Source organism: Macaca thibetana, chromosome 15, assembly GCF_024542745.1.
Source record: "Macaca thibetana thibetana isolate TM-01 chromosome 15, ASM2454274v1, whole genome shotgun sequence".
Classification (NCBI taxonomy): domain Eukaryota; kingdom Metazoa; phylum Chordata; class Mammalia; order Primates; family Cercopithecidae; genus Macaca; species Macaca thibetana.
Window position 1 is genome coordinate 30,903,057 of NC_065592.1, and position 24,047 is coordinate 30,927,103.

At 39.2% G+C, this 24,047-nt stretch overlaps 2 protein-coding genes and 1 pseudogene across 2 annotated transcripts in view; all 3 read left to right on the forward strand.

Annotated features, from left to right (window-relative positions):
- Positions 1-2,282, forward strand: part of TMEM245 (transmembrane protein 245) — a 123,725-nt gene extending 121,443 nt beyond the window's left edge. Inside the window, exon 19 of the mRNA XM_050759549.1 lies at positions 2,215-2,282. The gene's annotated coding sequence lies outside the window, so the exon portion shown is untranslated. The remainder of the gene's footprint in view (positions 1-2,214) is intronic.
- CTNNAL1 (catenin alpha like 1) overlaps positions 1-24,047 on the forward strand; it is a 264,318-nt gene that overhangs the window by 204,283 nt on the left and 35,988 nt on the right. Inside the window, exons 3-9 of the mRNA XM_050759552.1 lie at positions 2,215-2,404; positions 9,300-9,487; positions 11,252-11,371; positions 15,551-15,640; positions 16,683-16,853; positions 20,499-20,699; positions 23,254-23,340. Coding sequence (XP_050615509.1) covers positions 2,215-2,404; positions 9,300-9,487; positions 11,252-11,371; positions 15,551-15,640; positions 16,683-16,853; positions 20,499-20,699; positions 23,254-23,340 — 1,047 coding nt within the window. The remainder of the gene's footprint in view (positions 1-2,214; positions 2,405-9,299; positions 9,488-11,251; positions 11,372-15,550; positions 15,641-16,682; positions 16,854-20,498; positions 20,700-23,253; positions 23,341-24,047) is intronic.
- LOC126938171 (uncharacterized) lies at positions 9,550-9,709 on the forward strand (annotated as a pseudogene).

The following is a 24,047-nucleotide window of genomic DNA, read 5'->3' on the forward strand; positions in this document are numbered from 1 at the left end:
TTATTTTCACTTTATTCCATTATTAGAAGTGAGTCACCAAGTCCAGTCCACATTCATGTGGAGAGAAATGAGGCTCTACCTCTTGAGGGGAGAATTTGTGGACATGTTTTAAAACCACTACAGAGATTATAACACTTTCCTGCTTAGAAAACCTTCAGTGGCTTCAAACCACTGCAGAGATTATATCACTTTCCTGTTTTTAAAAAACCCTTCAATGACTTCAAATTACTACAGAGATTATAGTATTTTCTAGTTTAAAGGCTCTTAAGTATCTTCCTGTAATACATAGAATAAAATACAATTTTTTTTTTTTTTTGAGATGGAGTCTCACACTGTCACCCAGGCTGGAGTGCAATGGTGCAATCTTGGCTCACTGCAACCTCCACCTCCTGGGTTCAAGCGATACTCCTGCCTCAGCCTCCCAAGTAGCTGGGATTGTAGGCATGTGCCACCACACCTGGCTAATTTTTTTTTTTTTTTTTTGTATTTTTAGTAGAGATGGGGTTTCACTATGTTGGCCAGGCTAGTCTCAAACTCCTGACCTCGTGATCCGCTCACCTCGGCCTCCCAAAGTGCTGGGATTACAGGTATGAGTCACCACACCTGGCCAATATAAATTCTTTATTCCAATTCCAGAACCCTTTATTCCAGGCTGGTCCCTGCCCATCCCATCTCTTGGATATTGGTTTTAACTTGCCCCCGACCCACTATCCTTTAGCCACTTCTGACTTCACCTCGTTCCTTGAACAGGAGAGGCTCATTCCTAAGGGCTTTTTGTTTTTTTTTCCCTCCACTGTTTCTTTTCCTAGAATGCTCTTTATCCTTTGACGTTTGCCAGTCTAACCACTTCGCTGTCATTTAGATCTCAGCTTAAATATCACTTCCTCTTAGAAGGACCAATCAATTTCAGGTAGCTATACAGATACTTTTATCACACTATCCTAACATTTTGCACATAACAATTATATTAAAGTTTATTTTTTGTTTACCTATTTATGTGATTATTGGGTCTCCCCCTTCACTAGAATGTAAGCCCCATGGAAACATGGGCTTTTCTTTCTTGTTGATTGTTATTTCAGGTTTGCCTAGAATTTTATTTGGGATATGATAGTGTGCAACAAATATATTTCGTGTAACTGAATTATTGCTATTCTACCATAATGTAAACCTAATGGGGGCGGGATTGTCTTAGTCTTGTTCATTGATGCATCCTTAGGAACTGGCCTATAGTAGATATTCAACATTTGATGAAAAACAATATTATAGTTGAGGAAATTTAGAGATTAAATTTCCCTAGACCACTTAGCAAGTAGTCACTGAGCCAAGACTCAAACCTAGGTCTATTAATTCTAAATTATTAATACCTAAACATACATATAAAGTGCTTGACACATAGTAGTTGTACAAAGAGTAAAAGTGATTCTCTTCCCCTTCTTGTAATTCTCTTGCTCTTCTTTTAATACTAGTACATGTACATTGAGCAGTAGTTGTTTTTCATACAACATTTCTTTAATAAATATTCTTAGATGTCAGCATAGTTCATGTACTAGTTTCCTAAGATATTTTGAAGAATTATGTTTGTTTCAGTGAGCTGAAGTTGTCACCTTTTGTATTTTATTTCAGGGCCTGGGATCAAGTGTTAAGACTCTTGGTATTTCATTTATTTTGAGTTGGATGCAACAAAACTTAACAAAATATAAAATATAGATTACAATGCTCATTCTAAAGTATCCAGTTAATTTGGTAAACATGTATGGCACAAGTACTATTTTGTACAACCTGGGCACCATGGTAGGCAATGGAGTGGAATGGAGAGGAAGAAGAGCTGTCTCTACTCTCATAGCATCTGAAGTCGTAGTAGAGGAAACAAGACCTGAAGTACTTTGACTTTCTGAATGTAATGATCTATCCGCTCCTACTTTTCTCCTTAAGATTTGTTGAAAGATCTGGAGGGCCTCTGGAACTGTATGCCGCAGATAAACTGCATGCCCCAGATAACTGCCCTCAGGTGAACTTGGAGTTGTAATTAATGGAAACATTGTCCTAAGGAATGATGCAGGATACTTTGCTGGTTGTCTCAGTTGAAACATCTCTAACTATTGATTTAGTCTGTTGAGCTATCCTGTATGCCAGGCTTAATTTTCTTTGACTTTGTGGTACAGCTTAAAAAAAAGAGGTGTTGAGATAAAAGTTGCTTTTATCTTTTATTTTTAGATCACCACACTTATTAATCATAAAGATAATACCAAAAAGTCTGATAAAACTCTGCAAGCAATTCAGCGTGTAGGACAAGCTGTCAACTTGGCAGTTGGAAGATTTGTTAAAGTAGGAGAAGCTATAGCCAATGAAAACTGGGATTTGAAAGAAGAAATAAATATTGCCTGTATTGAAGCTAAACAAGCAGGTAGGTGGATATTGATTTTGAAGAGTATTCAAACCACTTTTATTGCTTTGGTTATGATGAAAAATTATTGTTTTATTTTGAATGAAGATATATAGCTCTCTGATTATGGCTGCCTCAAACATTAAAGGTCTGGATTAGCTTCCATAAATATTGCACTTCGCTTGGATCAAGTCCTAAATCTGAAACATAGGACTCCTTCACTGGTCAGAGTTAGTGATTGGCCATCCTCACCATCAGCCATTGAGATGTGAGACAGATAAAGAAGTGGGAGCTGTGGCCTCTATTCTCTAAGAACGTATTAGTCTACTTTCCACGACATAGGAAATGGAAATAAGCATTAGTATCCATTAGTATTCTACAGTAAACAAATCATAGTGACTTCAGACTTCATGATGGTTCACGGTTCTCTATAGATGGTAGCACAGAAGCCTTTGAGAACCTAGGGTGTTCTGAGAACTGTAGCTTTGTTGAAGTATCATTTATCCATTAATTTTTTCAACAAATATTTACTGAATGCTGGTGATATACCAGCGTTCTTTTAGGCCATAGCGAGATAGGCATGGACAAATCAGTCCAAAATCTGCCATTGTGGGCCTTGCATTCTGCTGAGGGAGACAGATCATAAATGAATAAATATGTAATGTCAGGTGGTGATAGTTACCATGTTAAAAAAAAAAAAAGCAAGGTAAGAGTTAGGAGACCAATGAAGGTGCTGTTTTACAGAGGGCAGGGTTTTTTAACTTTGGTGCTACTGACATATTGGGCTGGATACTTCTCTGTTGTAGGGGGTTGACCTGTACATTGTAGGATGTTTATCAGCATCACTAACTTCTACCTACTAGATGCCAGAAGGTCCCCTCTCCTACTATGTGACAACCAGCAATAGCTCTAGAAATTGCCCCCAGTTGAGAAAAGTGGCCCCCAGTTGAGAACTCCTGGGATAGGGGATTAGGAAGACCCACTGAGGAAGGAACATTAGAGCAGAGACTGCAATGAAGTGAAGGCCTGAGCTATGTGGATACTTGGGGGGGAAGGGCATTCCTGGCAAGGAGAAAGTGAGAATAGGCAAAGACTGGAATTTTGGACTATGTTCTAAGTGGAATGAGGGATTAGTGGGAGATTTTGTGCTGGGCAGTGACATGATCTCATTTGTATTTTAAAAGGGTAACTGGTGGCTCCTGTATAGAAAATACATTTTAGGGGGTGTGAGGATGGATTCAGAGAAACCAGTTAGGAGGTTGTCACAGCGGTCCAGGTGATAGATGATGGTGACTTAGACTAGACGATAGCATTTGAGGTGGTGAAAGGTGACTGTGTTTCGATATATTGCCAAAGTGGAGTTGATAGGATTGGCTGATGGTTTGGATGTGGGATGTGATAGAAGAGCCAGGGATAACTCCAAGATTTGGGATATGAACAGCTGGGCAAATGGTGGTGCCATCTACTGAGATGGGGAACTCTGAGGGAGGAGCAGGTCATCAGCGAGAGGAGAGTGATTGCGATAAAACCAAGTATATGTGGAGGGGTGGACAAGATCATACATGGTCCTGTATGTTATGTGGATGATTTCAACTATTATTCTATACTAGGAGTCGTTGAGAAATTTTGAGCCAGATGAAAGGCGTATTGCTTTGTGTTATTTTGTTTTGTTTTGTTTTTTCTTTTTTTTTGAGACGGAGTTTCGCTCTTTTTGCCCAGGCTGGAGTGCAATGGCACGATCTCAGCTCACCACAACCTCCACCTCCTGGTGCCTCAGCCTCCCGAGTAGCTGGGATTACAGGCATGCGCCACCATGCCTGACTAATTTTGTATTTTTAGTAGAGACAGGGTTTCTCCATGTTGGTCAGGCTGGTCTTGAACTCCCGACCTCAGGTGATCCACCTGCCTCGGCCTCCCAAAGTGCTGGGATTACAGGAGTGAGCCACCGCGCCCGGCCTTGTTTTGTTTTTTCAAAACAAGAACATTTCACAGATGTTTTGTGTTAGATAGAAGTCTTTCTGATAGTATGAAGGAAATGAACGAATGAGGACAGACCGAGAGAAGGTTGAGACTGAAGGCAGGGAGACTAATAGGGAAGCTTTTGTGGTAAAACCAGCTAGGCCAAGTCAGTGTAATAGGACTGTAAAGAGCAGGAAGAGTACACAAAATACTCATTAAGGTGGGTGAATAGGTAAAAGTAGGTTGTTGACTAAAGGAAAGGGAAGACCCTGGGTTGAGTCTTGGATTTCTAGCCATTCACTGGGATAGAGAATAAGTTTTATGTGGGAAGCAGGGGGAGATATCCTTATTCTATTCATAATTCATATTTTTCCTACTTTAGAAAAGGATATGAAAGCACTTATAATAAAAGACATGTTCAATAAACTTATTAAAATAGGATGTGAAAATAAATAAACCAGAAACTTTGGCAAACATTATTATTTTAATTAAGCATGAAATTTATCTTTGTACTTCCTGGAAGTCAAGACAAAAATGTTGGAAACAAAGGATTATATAATCTCATTGTTTGTTGAAAGGAAACAAACCAGCTTGTAAGAGGAGAGACTTTTTTTCCCGACACTAAATTATTGTGTGGGTGCTTATGAAACAGACATTACATAACGGACAATTCAACAGAAAATGTGGAGATGTTCTTCATATTACTGTTTCTTTTTGAAGAAAGCTTTGTGGTTAAAAAAAAAAAGAAATAAAACAATTACTGTTTCTTCTAACAACCACTGATTAAAGCAGGAGTATAGTATTTTTTAAATGAAAGGACAAGCTGAGTCCTGTGCTCCTTGTTGGCTTTGTAGCACGTCATTGTGCTCAGTGTAAGGTGAGAAAAGAGGACGTGGTACACTGACATGAGTACCATACGCCCAGGCAGCTCCATAAATGGAGTATTTTGAAAGATATCAGGTGTCATGGGCTCCACATGTCATCTTCCTCCTAGTGTCACTCAGGTAAGAGTATGAGAATGATACCTTCTGGAGTTGTAAAATATAGAAGGCTTTTTTCTCTTAACACATACAAACTTAAGACGTCATTAAATCACTCCTGTAATGTTTCTAGCCCACTCAGCCCCTACGAATGATTTTCTTTTTTCGGCGACAGCATTCATTTGAGGGAACTAATATAAAGCAGTAGATAAAGAACTGGAGCTGGCTAGGTGCCGTAGCTCACACCTGTAATCCCAACACTTGGAGGCTAAGGTGGACGGATCGCTTGAGCTGTGTTTGAGACCAATCTGGGCAACATAGTGAGACCCTGTCTCTACAAGACATAAGAAAAATAAAATAGCCAGGTGTGGTGGTGCATGCCTCCAGTCCCAGCTACTTGGGAGGCTGAGTTGGGAGGATTGTTTAAGCCCAGGAAGGTTGAAGTTGCAGTGAACAGTGATGGTGTCACTGCAGCCTGGGAGATGACAGAATGAGACCCTGTCTCAAAAAAAAAAAAAAAAAAGAACTAAAGTTTTAGAGTCGGACTGCCTAGACTTTAATCCTAGTGCTTCTACTTGCAAGCAGGGGATATTGGGCAATCTATTAAACATTTCTAAACCTCAGTGTTCTCATCTATAAAATGGGACTGTTAGGGTTTATAGAGGTGTTTTGATGTAATGCTTGTATCATTTCACACATAGTAAGTGCTCAATAAATATTAGTTGTCATTATAATAATCAATTTTTATTCTTACTTCCCTGTGTTGAACTCTTACATTATATTGTTGCTTTTTACTTGGCTACCAGGCAAGGTTTATATTTATGTTTTCTATGGAAGTTCAACAAATATTTGTGTTTGATTGACCTTGGGTTTTCCTATTAAGATGCAACACTAGTAATTACATATAATAAATTAAAAATGATACCTGTGAAGCTGTAAGACAGCTTTGTGACTTTTTTAGGGAACTGATTTCTGAACAGTTTATACTTTGAACAACTTTATAATGTTAAGGAAGCATTTAACCATGGTGGTGGAGCTGACCAAATGCTACTATCCCTCGTACTTATGAGTTAAATGCCTGGGGTCGGGCCAGGTGCGGTGGCTCATGCCTGTAATCCCAGCACTTTGGGAGGCCGAGGTGGGTGGATCACCTGAGGTCAGGAGTTTAAGACCAGCCTGACCAATATGGAGAAACCCTGTCTCTACTAAAAATACAAAATTAGCCGAGGTGGTGACGCATGCCTGTAATCCCAGCTACTAGGGAGGCTGAGGCAGGAGAATCGCTTGAACCCAGGAGGCGGAGGTTGCAGTGAGCTGAGATCGCGCCATTGCACTCCAGCCTGGGCAACAAGAGTGAAACTCTGTATCAAAAAAAAAAAAAGCCTGAGGTCTACTCAGAAAAATGAAAGGTTGAATAATGCTGTATGTGCAGGCTTATATGTGGTATCTTTTGTGGTTGAGAGGTGTAGAAAAAAATTAACATTTTCCAGAGGATCAGAGGAAATATTTTTATCCTTTTAGCTATTAATGATAGAATGCAAAGTGATACTTTTCCTCCTGCCCCTTCTGTATGCTTTAAGGTTAATTCTAAGCACTTTTGTTCTCTGTATATTTTGCTATCAAAACTTTGTATTAGTTACCTATTGCTGTGTAACAAATTAACCCAAACTTAGCAACTTAAAACGGCAAACATTTGCTATCTCAAACAGTTTTTGAGGGGGCACCAATCAGGGAGTAGCTTCACTGGGTGGCTCCGTGTCAGTGTGTCTCATAAGGTAGTGGTCAGTGTTTTGACCAGGCCTCTGTTACCTGGAAGCTTGACTGGACTGCAGGTCTGCTTCCAGCCTCCCTCTCATGGTTGTTGGCCAGAGGCCTCACTTCCTCTCCACGTAGGTCTCTGCGTAGTAAGGGCTGCTTATGACATGGCAACTGGTTTCTCTCAGAGAGAGAGAGCAACCCAGACAGCTGCCTCAGTTATTTTAGAACCTAAGCTTGGAAGTGACATACCATTACTTCCACCATACCAACCCTCATATGATGTGGGAGGGGACAGACAGCACAAAGTTGTGCATAACAGTAGGTGGGGATCATGGGGAGCCTTCTTGAAGGCTGGTTACCACAGAATTCGTCTATCTGTAGAGCTTCAGCAATTGTCTTTATAAACAAGACATCCAAGTCTGCATTACCAGTCCATGTCGCATAGCTTATTTTTGGTGTATTCCTGTGTTATTTCAAGCTCCTGTTGTCTGAAAGTAAAATTATCATCTCCCTTCCAATGCCCTTCTGATTTTCTTTAAGCAACTTAGGTTTACAACTTTGAGGCCATTTTTTCACTCGTTCTTTCCTTCTTATCATTGGTCAGGTACTAATTTTATGTTTTCTCATAAAAATGTCTCCCAAATCATCTTCTTAATGTTCCTATGGCTACTATACTAGTAAGGTCCCTACTATTTCACACCCACAATTGATATAATAGCCTGGCTTTAAGTCTTTCCTTTCCATTCTGTTTTATGTACTCCTACTAGATTGATCTTTCTTTTTTTCTTTTTCTTTTTTTTTTTTTTGAGACCAAGTCTCACTCTGTCACCCAGGCTGGAATGCAGTGGAGCCATCTCAGCTGACTGTAACCTCTGCTTCCCAGGTCCCAGTGATTCTCTGCCTCAGCCTCCTGAGTAGCTGGGATTACAGGCCCCTGCCACCACACCTGGCTCATTTTTGTATTTTTTTAGTAGAGACCGAGTTTCGCCATGTTGGCCAGGCTTGTCTTGAACTCCTGACCTCAGGTGATCTGCCTGCCTTGGCCTCCCAAAGTGCTAGGATTACAGGTGTGAGCTACCGTGCCTGCCAGACTGATTTCTAAACCTTGACTTATATTTCACCCTGTGGCCTCTCCATTAAGATTCCAATACTTTCTACTCAAGATCCTTAGCCTATGAGCAGACACATTATTGTGTATATGTAATAGAATTGACAGGAGGGCTTTTGTAAGAAAATCAATCCGTTAGGCACATAGGTATATTTAGGACTTAAAAAAATGATCTTGAACACTATAAGTTGGTTAAAAGTTTATTATCTTTAAAATCTTTTTAACTTATAACAGTATGGAGGTTTCAAGAATGTTATAGCCTTGAGGAGGCAAACACTTGTATTGTTTTATTAGTAGATAATTACCATTACAGAAATCAAAAGTTTTTATGGCAACAGTGAAGAAGATAATTTTTCTAGAGGGTTGGGAGGGAGTTCAATTAATAGAATGGTTTATGCCAGGCATCATATGAAGTTTATATAAATTCAAACTGCAGCGTGAATGAGGGCCAGCCTGTCGTTTGAATTCTCAGGACGGAGGCTTTAGTTTTGTTTACTTTCCCCACCCAAAGTCCAGGCTTTGTTTGTCTGACAGACAAACTTCCTTATTGTTTCTTTTTGCCTATTGACAGTTATTTATGGGTCTCCAATATATTGAAGATGTCATCCCTTGGGGCCCAAAGCCCTATCTTTTTTCTCTCCCTGAGGATTCCTGAAAACCTAAGCCCCTTCAGCTTGTGGAGATCGGCAGTGACCCCTGACTTCTCCCTGGCCTGGCCCCAGTCCAAGCCTTGGCACCTGCTTACTGCTCTGGTTTTAGGGTATTCTTTAGTTTTTGACTCATGGGACTTCTCTTACTGTCGTGTAGGGCAGGAGCTTTTAGATTGTGTAGTTTGCATTACCACTGGAAACAAAAATTATGATGTTTTTCAAACTGGGTGAGGGCAAAATTTGTCACCATTCTTAAGAGTGTGCTATTATTTTCTGGTTAGAAAGCTTGGTATGATAATCCCTGCAATCGTCAAGGTGAAACTGTTTCTTGTTCCTGAAGTAAGAGTCCAAAGCGGAGTTCCTCCTCATTGTGCCTTACCTTCAAGGTTAGAGAAAAGTTGAGATTTGAATTTGTGTGTCTTACTGCCAGTTTAACTTTACCCTCTCTCCTTTCTTGTTAGGAGAAACAATTGCAGCATTGACAGACATAACCAACTTGAACCATTTGGAATCTGATGGGCAGATCACAATTTTTACAGACAAAACAGGAGTGATAAAGGCTGCAAGATTACTTCTTTCTTCAGTGACAAAGGTGTTGTTGCTGGCAGACCGAGTAGTCATTAAACAGATAATAACATCAAGAAATAAGGTACTTACCTTTCTGATGTTGCTGTATTTTTGTCTTTCTGTGTTGTTCAAAGTGCTTCTTATGACTTTTAGTGGTGGATCACTTGGCTCACATGTGGATGAAGAGTGCAGCTAGCTGTGGGAATTAATGTGAATTGCAGGATACATTGACACATTGATCATCTACACATTGAATACACTTGGGCCCTGGGTTCCTCCTGGAGCTATGCCTGTATGAGCGTTTCTTTAAAAAAAAAAAAAAAAAGTTCTTTTTAGGTTAATTTAAGTAATTTGGCAATGCTTGACTATTATTGTTTATAACTCTGTCTGTAGTTTAAATTCTTCTATATGTGTAATTCTTAAATGATGAGTATACTGTGCCTAAACTTCTGAATGCAAGTAATGTCTCCTCTTAGAGAATCATTATCTGCTTGTTGAGGCTTATTGGTAAAAGCTTCAAATGTGTACAACATTTGGAAAGAAAAGGCAAGCACTATGATAGTGTATGTAGCAGAAACTTAGTTGATAAAAATACTGAATTCTTCAGTACTTTTTTTCCCTCCCAAATCAGAGACTAACAATATATAACTTAAGACACAGTTAAATCAGTGGAAATGATAATTATCCACAGCTACGAAATTTCTGCATGCAGAATTCCTAAATGTTACTGAATAATCTCAAAACGTGCAGAACAGATTTAGACTCTTCCAGTCCAGAAGTTAATCTCTCAGATGATGATCATGCTCCATGATCATCTGGGAATCCAGGGTCTGTATGATCACTTCTTTCTTTGGATAATTCCCTAGGCAAAGAGGAGAGCAGTTGGCCAGGGCAGGAGTTGTCCTAGTAGGATTTGAGGATAAAACCACCTGATGAATGTTGAATGAATGAGAAATGGGAGAGGTGGATCTGGCAGCGCTAGAGAAACAGAAACAACCTTCCTCTCTTTGAAAGATGGAGGTTCTGCACAGCAGTGGCAATGAGCCTTATCTGTGTTAGCTGCCTGAACTTCCTGAGCTGCCAGGGCAGATTAACATGCCAAATATTCATCATATTCTCATGAAAAATAAGTAAACACAGGATATCTGTGTTTTTTTAACCTATCTTGTTCTGACTAAAACAATCTAGTCATGTTATTTTAAAGAAAAGTATTTGAAAATATGTTTCACATCTATTTACTTTATTTCTTACATCAAGAAAACACATACCATTTTAGTCATTGGCTCTACCACAGATTCACACTCTATATTCACCCCTGACGGCCCATTCCTGACTGAACCAGACTGATTTTCCTCCTCTTAAAGTCCCACACTTCTCTTTTGACTCCATACTCTGCAGATGATGAGGTTCCTTCTGCTTTCCTGAGAATGTTAGGGTTCCTGTTATCCTGGTTCACTGAGCCTTAAAGCTTGTGTGTGCTGACTTTTATCCTCACCCCTTCCCAGTTCTCTGAAGATTTGATTACTGTAGTCCTGCCCATGCTCACCTCCTAGACTTGGCTACATAAATGATCCCTTCCTTTGTATATGTAGTCATTTCTTTTATTCTTTTTCTTTTCAAATAACTCAAAATCTCATCCTATAAACAAATCATTCCCCTAATAATTCTGTGCCTTGAATCTACTTCTACTTCTCTGAGCATCCCCTTCTGTGTCTTCTTTCTGGCTCCTCCTTCTCAGCTTTCACCTAGAATTCAGAATTTTCCCTTTTTTCTCTCTACTCAGCCTTGACAATCTCAGTCTCTTGCGTAGCTATCACCAAATAATGAAATATTCTCTGTTTTGCAGGTTCTTGCAACTATGGAAAGACTAGAGAAAGTGAATAGCTTTCAAGAGTTTGTCCAAATATTCAGTCAATTTGGAAATGAAATGGTGGAGTTTGCACATCTGAGTGGAGATAGACAAAATGTATGTATTCATCACATTTTACAATCTTCAGATAAATACATACTTTTTAGTTTGGATGGAGGTATGATCTTTAGGATTGTTTGGATTGGTTTCTTTGCTTATTAAGTCTATAGCCTTGGTCTTGAAAGCCTTTCACAAATAAGCCAGCAAAGTAGATCTGTAAGTAGATCTGTATGTCTTTTTTTGTACATTTATAACAGTTAATTTTGTTCCCACCTCACACACTGGGAAAGGTCATACTTGCCTTCAGGGCTCAACTTAAGTACTTCTTCTTTGTATTTGGTTACTTTCTCTTTTATGAAGCTTTCCGTTTGATTCCTCTCCCAGGGCTCAGGCACGTAAAATTGAGTCATCATACGTATTCTTATAGTATCTTGTTAGATATTTGTTATTCTTACCATATTAGATTAATAGTAATAACCCAAGCTATTATTTATTTGCACTGCCTATGTGTTAGGTACTTAATGTACATGATCTCATTTAATTCTCAAAACATCCCTATGAGGTAGGTATTGTTACTACTGTTTTACATACAGGGAAACTGAATCTGAGACAAGGATAAACTTTCCCAAGGTCACTATTCTTGCAGATTGAACTCAGTTATATCTGATACTAAAGCCTGTAGTTCTCAAACTACAACATGATAGTCGTTTTTAATTTTATTTTATTTTATTTATTTATTTTTTGAGACAGAGTCTTGCTCTGTCGCCCAGGCTGGAGTGCAGTGTCATGATCTCGGCTCACTGCAACCTCCACCTCCTGGGTTCAAGTGATTCTCCTGCCTCAGCCTCCCGAGTAGCTGGGAATACAGGCATGCACCACCACGCCCGGCTAACTTTTTGTATTTTTAGTAGAGACTGGGTTTCACCGTGTTAGCCAGGCTGGTCTTGAACTCCTAATCTCGGGTGATCCGCCTGCCTCAACCTCCCAAAGTGCTGGGATTACAGGTGTGAGCCACTGTGCCCAGCCAATATTAGTTCTTTGTGGGTCTGTTCCCCAATTCAGACAATAAGCTCCTCAGTTTTGGGAGACAGAAGACCATATTATGTCTAGGATTGACTTTTCCTTGTTGGGGTATTTGTGTAGGAGTCTGTCTTGTTGGCAGGTTAAATATATATAGTAATTGACCATTTCTTGGGATGGTTCTGGGTGTAGTCCCATAGGTATTCTCTCAGTTTTTGATACGAACTTTCCCGGTTGCAGCTGGAGTTGAAAGATGGGTATTGGTCTGGAAAGTGGCAGGCTAAATAATGGCATTGGTTTCTAATACCAATGATGTTTCTGTAGGCAGGTACCTTATTGTTTCATTTTCTCTCTGCCAGTATTGTTCTTTATAAAACACATTTCCTTTCTTTTCCTTCTCTTTCTCTTAATCTTCCTTCTTCTCCTCATTCTCCCCAATGAAAATTATTAGCCTGAATATTTTTTTATTATAATAGCTTATCATCTAGCGTTTTCTTGATCCCTTGAGCAAGTGTGGCATGAGTCATAGGTTCTAAAGCTGCCATCCTTCAGTTACACTTCCTACAGGATCCTCTTCAGCTTCTGGACATAACTGAAAAACTTTCACCATCATTTTGATTTGTAGTTAGAAATTTGGCATGGAGAACATTTTATTTTTCTCAATTCTTGTAATATTGTAATCCAACATTTAAAAACTTCTGGCTCAAGAGATATCTATTTTTAACAATTTAGCTCATTAAATGTGAGACCCCTGAAACTTACTGGCAGCCTTTTTATCATCTTTGTGTTTGATAAGTGCTACTCCTGGGTCATTTTTGTGGAATATGCATCCAGGGTTGAAATACTTTCTCCTTTAGAATAGTCAAAATATCCTGCAAAGAGCTATAGGTCAGGTGCATTCTCAGTTTTCTCAGCAAATATTCATAAGCTGCTTACTGTTAACCAAATACTACACTAGGTGTTGAGGATTCAGCAGTAAATAAAAGTGACAAAAGCCTCTGCACTCGTGGAGCTTATGTTTTAGTAGGGGTGGGAGGAGATAGACAATAAATCAGAAACATGCATGGTGTGTTCAAAGAACACGAAGGCCAGTGGATGGATCAAAGTGAGCAAAGGGGAAGGGTAATAAGATGAAATCAGAGAGGTAGTGGGCAGGCCAAACTGCGTAAGGACTTTGACTTTAAGTAAAATGGGGAGACACTGCAGGTTTTGAGTAGAAGAATGACATTCTGACTTACATTTTAACAGTATCACTCTGGCTGCCATGTTGAGAATAGTTTGCATGGAGACAAGGGCAGAGACAGGGAGACCACTCAAGAGGATATTACAGTAATCTATTGAGAGATGATGGTGACCTGGACCAAGGTGGTAGAAAGTGGCAGTGGTAAGGCTGGGCGTGGTGGCTCATGCCTGTAATCCCAGCACTTTGGGAGGCTGAGGTGGGTGGATCACCTGAGGTCAGGAGTTTGAGACCAGCCTGGCCAACGTGACAAAACACCATCTCTTCTAAAAATACAGCAATTAGCTAGGTGTGGTGGCACATGCCTGTAATCCCAGCTACTCAGAAGGCTGAGGCACGAGAATTGTGTGAGCCCGGGAAGCAGAGGCTGCAGTGAGCTGAGATCATGCCACTGCACTCCAGCCTAGGCAAGGGAGGGAGACTCTGTCTCAAAAAGAAAAGAAAGTGGCAGTGGTGACAGCCTTACCCAAGTCTGGGAAAGTACTTCTTCATGGACCATCTGGGTTTTATGGACGCCTCTGTTTTGTCCTGTGGACCAACCCTTTCCAGGCTGAGATGCCTTCTTTTTCTGTCGCTTGTTATCACTATTCATCATATGGTGTCATATGTGGCTTATAAGTGTTAGGTATGGCATACACACCTGATGAATTGTCAGCTAGACCCACAGGTGGTTTTGAAAGGAGTCCTGTCCAAAATGTTAAAGACAAGAGGAATGAGTGGAAATTTTATAAGCAACCTCAACCTTTATCTATAGGTACCCATGATGGATGATACTCACATATAGGACACAGTTCTTTGGGATGTGATCTGCATTAGCTTTGGGGTTATACGCACTTTGTTGTACACTATTTGTAATTCCATCTCTATCTCTTATTAAATCTATATTGGGATGCAAGTGAGTAAGAGTGATATTGTGTAGGACTATCTTCTGAATCCATTCTAATTTATTCAAGCAAATTTACTTTCAAAGGCAAATCATACTCAAATTTTAGGTTTTTCTTATTTGTAAGAAAGGGCCTTTAACTTACAAATAAAAAAGACTAATGTGACAGAGAAAAATTTTATGTAATTCAAATTTCAATGTCCATAAATAAAGTTTTCTTGGAACACAGCCGTTCTTATTTATTTGTGTATTGTCTCTGTTTGCTTTCACACTACAATGATATAATTCAGTAGCTGTGATGGAGACCATATAGCTCAGAAGGCCTCAAATGTTTATCTGGGCTTTAATTGAAAGTATTGCCCACTTCTGATTTAGATATAATAACCAAATTATTAACAGAGTATTTTGTTGTAGATTTGATCAGCAAACTTTGGCTACCTCATATAATAGCACACGTTCTATTGAGGGCTCTGTGAGGAGAAGCCACCCCCCAGCAAAACAAATTCAATCCACAATGCTTTCTTAAGTGTTCCTTTTCAATCTTGTTGGGGAAAGTAATCTACCAAAGAAACATCTTAAGAATATTTCAGAGCAGCATATTGGTTAAGAGTAAGACAAATGAACCCCAATTTGAGATGTATAGCAGTTAGATGGGATTAGACAAGGCTCCTTAAATAATCAACTTTTAAGTATCTGTTTTGAAGGAAATAATAGTCGATAGATGCTCAGAAGACATTTACTTTTAATTAAGTAAGACATAGGCTGGGTGTTTCTGGTTAGGGGTGCAGTGTGTGCACTTGGCGTGAGAATGTCAGGTATGACAGAACACCAGAATGTCAACCATGTACAGCCTCTACTTGTGTCTCAGTTCCTGGCTCTCCAGGCCTTACTAAGAGTAGCTTTTTCTTTCTACTCATATTGTGTTGATGTGTTTATATTGAAGCAGTGACACTTTGTAAAACTTTATCCTGTTTTTTTATTTTCCACTTAATATTATTGAATTTTTGAGTATTATTGTTGAATAAATACTTTCTTAAGAAATTGGATTGTTTACATGATCTTAGAATCCTCCTTGATTTTATTTCATATTTAGGATTTGAAAGATGAAAAGAAAAAGGCAAAAATGGCAGCAGCTAGGGCAGTTCTTGAAAAGTGTACGATGATGCTCCTTACAGCTTCAAAGGTAAGAGAATTTTTGTTTTAATGTGTAATAAATTAATAATTAGAAAACCTGACTAAATGCATTTAACTTACATAATTTGCATTTTAAAAAAGATCAAAGTGATAACTTAGAACATAGGCCTGAATAGTTAAATCTCAGTTATTATTTATAAGAATGCTAACTTTCTTCCCCAACTCCAAATAATAATTAATTTATGAGTCAGCTTTGATTGAACAGCTCAGCAGAACATGGTGTATTAGGTGCTGTGAATTAAAGCCTGTCACACATGGTCGCTGCCTGCAGGGTTTTGCCAGTCTCATTGAGGAGCCAGCATATGTGCTCTAGAAAAAGCGAGGCAAGTTAAGATTTGTTAAGTACAGTGGAGTAAGAAGTCACCCCTTGGTTATTCTGTAAATTCACCCTTTAATTCCTTTTTCCACTTTTAACAAAATTATCAGTCAAGAGTATTTCCAAACAGCAATTGGCCAGAAAATTGGTGCAATTCTAGAAAGAATGAATAAAATGTCTCATTAGCAATTTGTTTGGAATAACCTTTTCTTCTGAGAGTATTTATCCTGTACTAGAATCAGTGAAGCCACAAAAATAGAGACTTCATGGAACCCACTCAGAAGGCTCTGTTTTGTCTAGGCCCTTGAGTTTTTCATTTACAATATTTTTTAAAAGTCAAGATGCATCCATGATCATATTTCATCTCTGTTCATTTCATTTTTCTTCATTCTTTTTCATTTCTTGCATGTGTAAGGCAACATTTAAAAATAGTTTTAATCATGATGGAGAGATTTTTTCTCAAAAAATTTTTAAGTAAACTTACTATTGAAATATAAAGGTATAGTTCTGCACTCTGCATTTTTTTATTTAACCTTGCTATCGCTTTTTACTCATCCTGCTTCCACTTTAGTGAGGAGAAGCAGCTGAGTGAGCCAGGGACCCAGGAGATTTTGGTAAAGAACCGTTTTTCTTAGCATGACATGTTCTCTGTAAGATTTTTGTGCATTATGACATAAATCAAATATTAAAATAAAAAATTTCAATTGTTTTGAAGACATGTCTGAGGCATCCCACCTGTGAATCAGCCCATAAAAACAAAGAAGGAGTATTTGACCGCATGAAAGTGGCATTGGATAAGGTCATTGAAATTGTGACTGACTGTAAACCGAATGGAGAGACTGACATTTCATCTGTCAGTATTTTTACTGGAATTAAGGAATTCAAGGTAAGAATAAAGAGAGTATATTTTGATTTTTCTCTTTCCATTTTATTTTAATTTTTTGAGATGGAGTCTCGCTCTGTTACCCAGGCTGGAGTGCAGTGGTGTGATCTTGGCTCACTGCAGCCTCCGCCTCCTGGGTTCAAGTGATTCTTGTGCCTCAGCCTCCCAAGCAGCTGGTACTACAGGCATGTGCCACCACGCCTGGCTAATTTTTGTATTTTTGGTAGATGCAGAGTTTCACCATGTTGGCCAGGCTGGTCTCAAACTCCTGACTTCAGGTGAACCGCCCGCCTGGACCTCCCAAAGTGCTGGGATCACAGGCATGAGCCACTGCACCCAGTCTTTTTTTTTCCATTTTAATGGAGCACCATTATGTATAGTATCCATATTTTTGTGTAATGTTTTAAAACAATGCTTCACAAAAGCAAATATATCTATTTAAAGCAATGCCACTCTGTACAAACCTGTTGCTCAGTAATATTTACATTAGAGGTATATTTATAAAGAACACTGGTCTTTGGTTATAGTAGCTACTCTGGACCTTTTTAGCTGTATGATTTAGCTGTAGCCTGCTGTTTAAAAGAATGTTCCCTTCCTGTTTTTTGAGCAGTACCATACATTTTTGAGCAGTACCATCCATGGGATGATGGCGAGCAGCAAATCATTTCTGCTAGAATTCCTGCTTTTCTCTGTGTTAGAGGGTTGATACTTTGAGACTATAGTGATAGAATTAGTAATAATTAAAATTTAAAAATAAACAGTAATACACACTAACAGTTATTGAGTCCTTACTCTGTGCCAGCCCTTTTCTGAGTGTTTTAAATATATGAACTTATATAATCCTCAAAGAATTATTGCTATTATTTCCATCACACTTTTGAGGAGCTTGAGAAACAGAAAGGAGATTAACTTGCTGGCTACTAAGTACCGGAGTTGGGATTTGAAACTAGGCAGTGTGACTCCAGGAAGTCTCACTTCTCATCAGAAGTCATAGACATGGTGAAGATGCTTTTGGGGTAAGAGCAGTGTCTGAGTTGGGAGGGCCCTAAGAAGTCATCCAGTACAATGCCCTCCTTTAACAGATCAGAGAACTGAGGCCCTGAGAAATTATCCAAATGCTAAAGGTTCCCACCTTTCTAACAGACAGGACTGTGATGAGAATGACATTCTTTCCATTTTACTGCACTTTTATTTATTTTATGTATTTATTTTTGAGATGGAGTCTTGCTCTTGTTGCTCGGGCTGGAGTGTGATTGCATGATCTTGGCTCTCTGCAACCTCTGCCTCCTGGGTTCAAGCGATTCTCCTGCCTCAGCCTCCTGAGTAGCTGGGATTACAGGCACCCACCACCACACCTGGCTAATTTTTGTACTTTTAATAGAGATGGGGTTTCACCATGTTGGCCAGGCTGGTCTCGAACTCCTGACCGCAGGTGATCCACCCACCTCAGCCTCCCAAAGTGCTGGGATTATAGGCACGAGCCACCACACCCGGCCGTACACTTTGATTTCTAATTGTGTGAAGGTCTAAGTAGGAACATGGGGTGAAAGACAGTAACGGGAAGAATATCTCTCTTTGCTCTTAGTACATATTTTATTTAATTCCTACCTGCCCTTTAGGTGAATATAATTATATACTGGGTTTTTTTTTTTTTTTTTTTTTTTTTTTGAGGAGGAGAGCTAGTAAGTGGTAGAACCCTTCTTTAGGCCCAGGATTCTCTAATCCCAAAGTCCACGACCTTTCACTTTACACCTCGGGGTTTGTTTATATGATGCCAGTCCTACCACTGAGTCTTCCTGAAGGGAAAGAAGCTTATAGGGACCAAACCTTCTCTTAAAAATTTTATTGCTGAAAGCGATCTTAGAGATTATTTTTCTAATCCTCCCTTTTTATAAATGCTGAGGGAAGAGATGTGTTGTCAAAGGATAATGAGGGAAACAAGTCGGATGAGAGACATCTTTCGCCTCTTGCTGCTGCATTTCTGGTGCAGGTGAAGGAGGGGCAGTGCTCTGCCTGTGGCTGCTGCCGACAGCTCTGGCTGCTGCCCTCTCACCATCAGGCATGCTGGAGGCAGAGCTGTTATAAATAGGCTCAGTCTCACTGTCTGCGATTATCTCTTTGGCGTCTTACTTTTTTCTGATGGAGAGTATTATCTGTGGAGGGAAACTGGATACTTTATTGTATTTGGTACTATGAATATATGGACACATGTTATGAAACCATATCAATAAATAGCCTCTTTAAAAAAAAAACCCACAAAACTCCACTAAGTTGCTGTCTAAAAACATGTGTATTTTCTCTCTAAAGGGAAAATAAAAAACCTTAACATAAATGGTATGAGGCCAATATAACTGATTTTTATGTTTTAATTCTGTTTAAATTCTCAAATTTAATTCCCTTAAATTAATAAAACAAATTTAATTCTCTGAGAAGATCCCCATTGTAAATTCCATACCTTACTATTATCCATATTCTTTCCTAGCTTAAATACGAGTTTCTGTCTACCTAGGATGGAGTGATCACCTGACACAACTTGGGCCAAGAGCAGGAGGGGAAGCAAGGACTCTCCTCTGGCATCTTGACTTTCCCAAACTTTGGTATTTTCATGGATCGTGTTAAAATGGGTCACACGTAAGGATTAATTAAAATAACATTTGTGAAAGGACTTTAAAGTGTTAAACAAATGTAAGCTATCCTTATTATCACATTCATTGTGACCATAATCATGATCATTACCACTTGTTGCCTCTTGGCCCAAGTTGTCTGTGTGACATATTTCACGGACTATAGTGTTTTGTAGGGTTGAAGTGGCATGATGCATCGTAGAAAGCTGAGAGAGAAAGACTGCATACGTGAGCATGTGTTCATCACATAGTCAAGGAGCTCCAAACAGGGTGGCTGAAGTGAAAGGTTGTTAGGGGGTTCAGGGGGGTGAGATAGACTGTTAGAGAGGTATATAAAGACAGGCCATAGAGGATTTTGTGCTATAACATAGATGTTTGGGCTTGATTCTCTATAGATAGTGAGGAGCTATTAGAGGGAGGTGGCAGTATCAGACGGTTTACATTTTAGATTATATAGACCCTCTGGTAGAGGATGTTTGGGTTAGTAAGGTGCTGTTGGGGACTTTAAACAAAATTTAGGGAGACCAGTTAGGTAACTAGGAGAGTCTTTGTTGAATTAATGAAGGAAAAATGGATGCCTTCCCTAGTCCTTCTCACACCCCACATCTTCCACATCATCCTTCCCCCTGGGCTCAGCACATGTCATATTTGGGTGTAAGTTATCTTCCAGGACTTTGCCTACGCATTTTCTCAGGTGCAAATCTTTTACCTGGAGGCTGGTTCATTTTTCCTACTGGTTGCTACAGGATGATGCTCTTTCTGCCTTAGTATTCACTGATTCCACAGAAATGTCATTGTATTAATTATTCTGGGAATGATGCTTTGCATGTATATTGAAGGCTTTTGAGCAATGTGTCCTCCTGGGTTAGTGGAGAATATAGATATCATTGGTGGCTGTATTTCCCCTCAGCTTCGAAAAAGAAAATGTTAATGTTTTCCTGGGCACTGTTAGAAATTACAACCCATTTTGGTCAAGTGTGTATATTGACTCACATTGATGGATGGATGTCCTTTTTGTTCTCAGATGAATATTGAAGCTCTTCGGGAGAATCTTTATTTTCAGTCCAAAGAGAATCTTTCTGTGACATTGGAAGTCATCTTGGAGCGTACGGAGGACTTTACTGATTCTGCCTACACCAGCCATGAGCACAGGGAACGCATCTTGGAACTGTCAACTCAGGCGAGAATGGAACTGCAGCAGTTAATTTCTGTGTGGATTCAAGCTGTAAGAACTTTTTTAAAAATCAAAGTAAATCTTATATAATGGCTTTCCCATAAAGTTTTGCAAGATGTGGAAGCTAACATAATCACCAGGAGTATGAATTTGTTCCAGAATGGGACAGGATGTCTCATCCCTTTTCTCCCTCCTAGTTGGCCAAAATATCCTTCCCATCTAGCACTCACAGTACTTGACATTTATTTCCAGGCCTGTTGACTCTCATTCTAGGCAGTCTGAATTCTGTGCCTTTGTCACTATCACTAGTTTACTCTGTTGTCCCCACTCTTTCACCAAACTCACCTCTGGAAAATTCCTCCCCAAAATGCTTCTTCAGAGTGAAGAACAGAGGAGTAGACCCCCATCTAGAAGTTCTTGGGACCTGAGCCTGACTGCTGGAGCCATTCAGATGTACACAGTTCTTACCTCTGAGGACAGCTGATTTACAGACACAATGATTTGGAAAACTTATTGGGGTGTAGATTCAATGAAAACAAGGGTAGATCCAGCTGGCAAGTAAAAGCTTTTCACCCTTGCACAAATTCCTGGTCTAAAATTGGTGGGCGGCCACTCTATGAGCCTTAAATGGGCTGTTGGTGTGCTTCAAGCAGAGGAGCTTATTTGGGCAAGAATGAACGGCCAAGACTGATGGAAATGGGACAGCATAAGAAGTGTGTACACAGTCTCTTATAGCAGGTGGATTGCAAAATGGAGAGACAGAGCCCTGGGATATGTCTCTAGGATTATTTATTTCTTAGGCCCTGGCTCTGTCAAAAAAGTATTTAACATGGCTTACAATATACAGCAGCCATAGTACAAATCTGGAAGTCATGAACAAAGCTTTGGCAGTAAAGATGATGAAGGAGGGTGGATATGGCTGAGACTGAAGAAAGAAGCAGCAGTTGATTTCCTTGTAAATAGATTAATTTATGAATGAACATAGATATGAATCACAGATTTCTCAGATATTTTCTTGGCATCACAGTAGTGCACATATTCTTATTAACACGGAATCTTGCCCTAAAGTAGAGTGGTGTGAGAGACTTGAGCATTGTTTTGTGTTTAGTTTGAATTATCTGTGTGATACACAATCTGAAGTGTAGATTGCTTCAGTGTTAAATTTTAAGTCCAACACTCACTATAAAGAGTTGCTTGTGATGAAATACTCTGTGTTGGGAATGTGATTCTATTAATACTCAAATTTGCAATTAGCAAATGTCAGAAATTTCGCAAATTTACCCTGTGCGTATTTCACAAGCACTCAGATCTCTGATCCTGCATGCTAGATGTGTTTTTCGTTCATTCATTTTTTTCAGCAGTTGTTATTGGTACCTTTTATATGCCAAGCACCATAAATCTAAAGATGAATAAGATAAAATCTTTGTCTGCAAGAATTTTACAATAAAGAAATTTGTGGGAAGGGGTGAGACAAGTACAAATAGCTTTGTAGGTATCCTAAGAGAAGGCGTAGACTATGCATTGAGACGGTTTGAAGGAGGACAAACTTATATTAGGGAGAGGGCTCAAGAAGGCTTCATGAAGTATTGATATTTAATTTTTATTTATCATGCAAAGAATTGAATCTCTACTACCTATTGTTTGCTATGCCAGGTACTGTGGATTTAGTGGTGTGCAAAATAGATGTGAACCCAGCTTTCATGGTCTAGTGGGGAAGATAGACTTTAAACAAACAAAAAATAAAAAATTCCAGATGGTTTGGACTGAAAAAATAAATATGTAATTGCAAACTGGGATGATTATTGACCAAAAAGATTACAATGAGTAAGAAGAGGGTCTGATTTAGATTGAATGATCTGAAAAAGCCTTTCTGAGAAAAAGACATTTATGTAAGATCTTAAAGACGAGTAGGATTTTAATTTTTAACTAGGTTAGGAGTGAAAGCATGGACATTCTAGGCAGAAAATAAGAGATCAATTTTAGACTTGATGAATTTATTAAAGAAAATTAGATTTTAAAAGTTCACCTTTCAATATAATCCATAGGTTCACAGAAAAATAAATAAATAAAAAACAGAAGTTCACCTATTTGTAGTTAGCATTGAAAAATATAAAGTGGGCCGGGCGCGGTGGCTCAAGCCTGTAATCCCAGCACTTTGGGAGGCCGAGGCGGGTGGATCACGAGGTCAGGAGATCGAGACCATCCTGGCTAACATGGTGAAACCCCGTCTCTACTAAAAATACAAAAAAAAAACTAGCCGGGCGTGGTGGCGCGCGCCTATAGTCCCAGCTACTCGGAGGCTGAGGCGGGAGAATGGCGTGAACCCGGGAGGTGGAGCTTGCAGTGAGCCGAGATCGCGCCACTGCACTCCAGCCTGGGCGACAGAGCGAGACTCCGTCTCAAAAAAAAAAAAAAAAAAAAAAGAAAAATATAAACTGAAATTTTATTTTCCACTCTAACTTTAAACAGGTAAATTTTGAAAACCTACTTTTATAGTTCACAGAATAATATTAAAATTTATTACAATTTACAGTTCAAATAAAATTGGAATTAACAGATTAAAGAGATGCGGTAACACTACATATATACTTTTTAAAATTTTTAGCAAAGCAAGAAAACAAAAAGCATCGCTGAAGAACTGGAACTCAGTATTTTGAAAATCAGTCACAGTCTTAATGAACTTAAGAAAGAAGTAAGTATAGTTTGAAATTTAGCTTCTTCTAATTCTTTGCTAATTTTCATGTTGTATGGGTGTATGAAATGCATTAGTATTAGTATGCCTCTGTGCCTAGAAAATGGTTTTGAAAGTTTTCCTTTGAGGCCAGGCATGGTGGCTCATACCCGTAATTCCAGCACTGTGGGGAGGCCAAGGTGGGAGGATCACTTGAGCCTAGGAGTTCGAGATTAGCCTGGGCAACATGGCGAAACCCCATCTCTACAAAAAACACAAAAGATTAGCCAGGTGTGGTGGTTAGCGCCTGTAGTCCCAGCTACTCGGGAGGCTGAAGTGGGAGAATCACCCGATCCCCAGGGCTCAAGGCTGCAGTGAGCCATGATTGCGCTGCTGCACTTCAGCCTGGGTGCCAGAGTGAGACCCTGTCTCAAAAAAAAAAAAAAAAAAAAAAAAAAAAAAAAGGTTTCCTTTGACATAGTTATTTTGAAGCCATGATTTTATTAATGCCCTCATTCTCAAAGTTTATACATGAATTTTCATAGCTTTCTTCATAGTAACAAAAAACTAAGAACCACCTAGAATTCCATCAACAGAGGAATTGATAAATGAATTTTGGAATAATTCTACCAAATACTATTCAGCAATAAAGGAGAACAGTATTGATACATGCAACAATATGGATGAATTAGTGAAGACATACTAAGCAAAAGAAGCCAGACACAAAT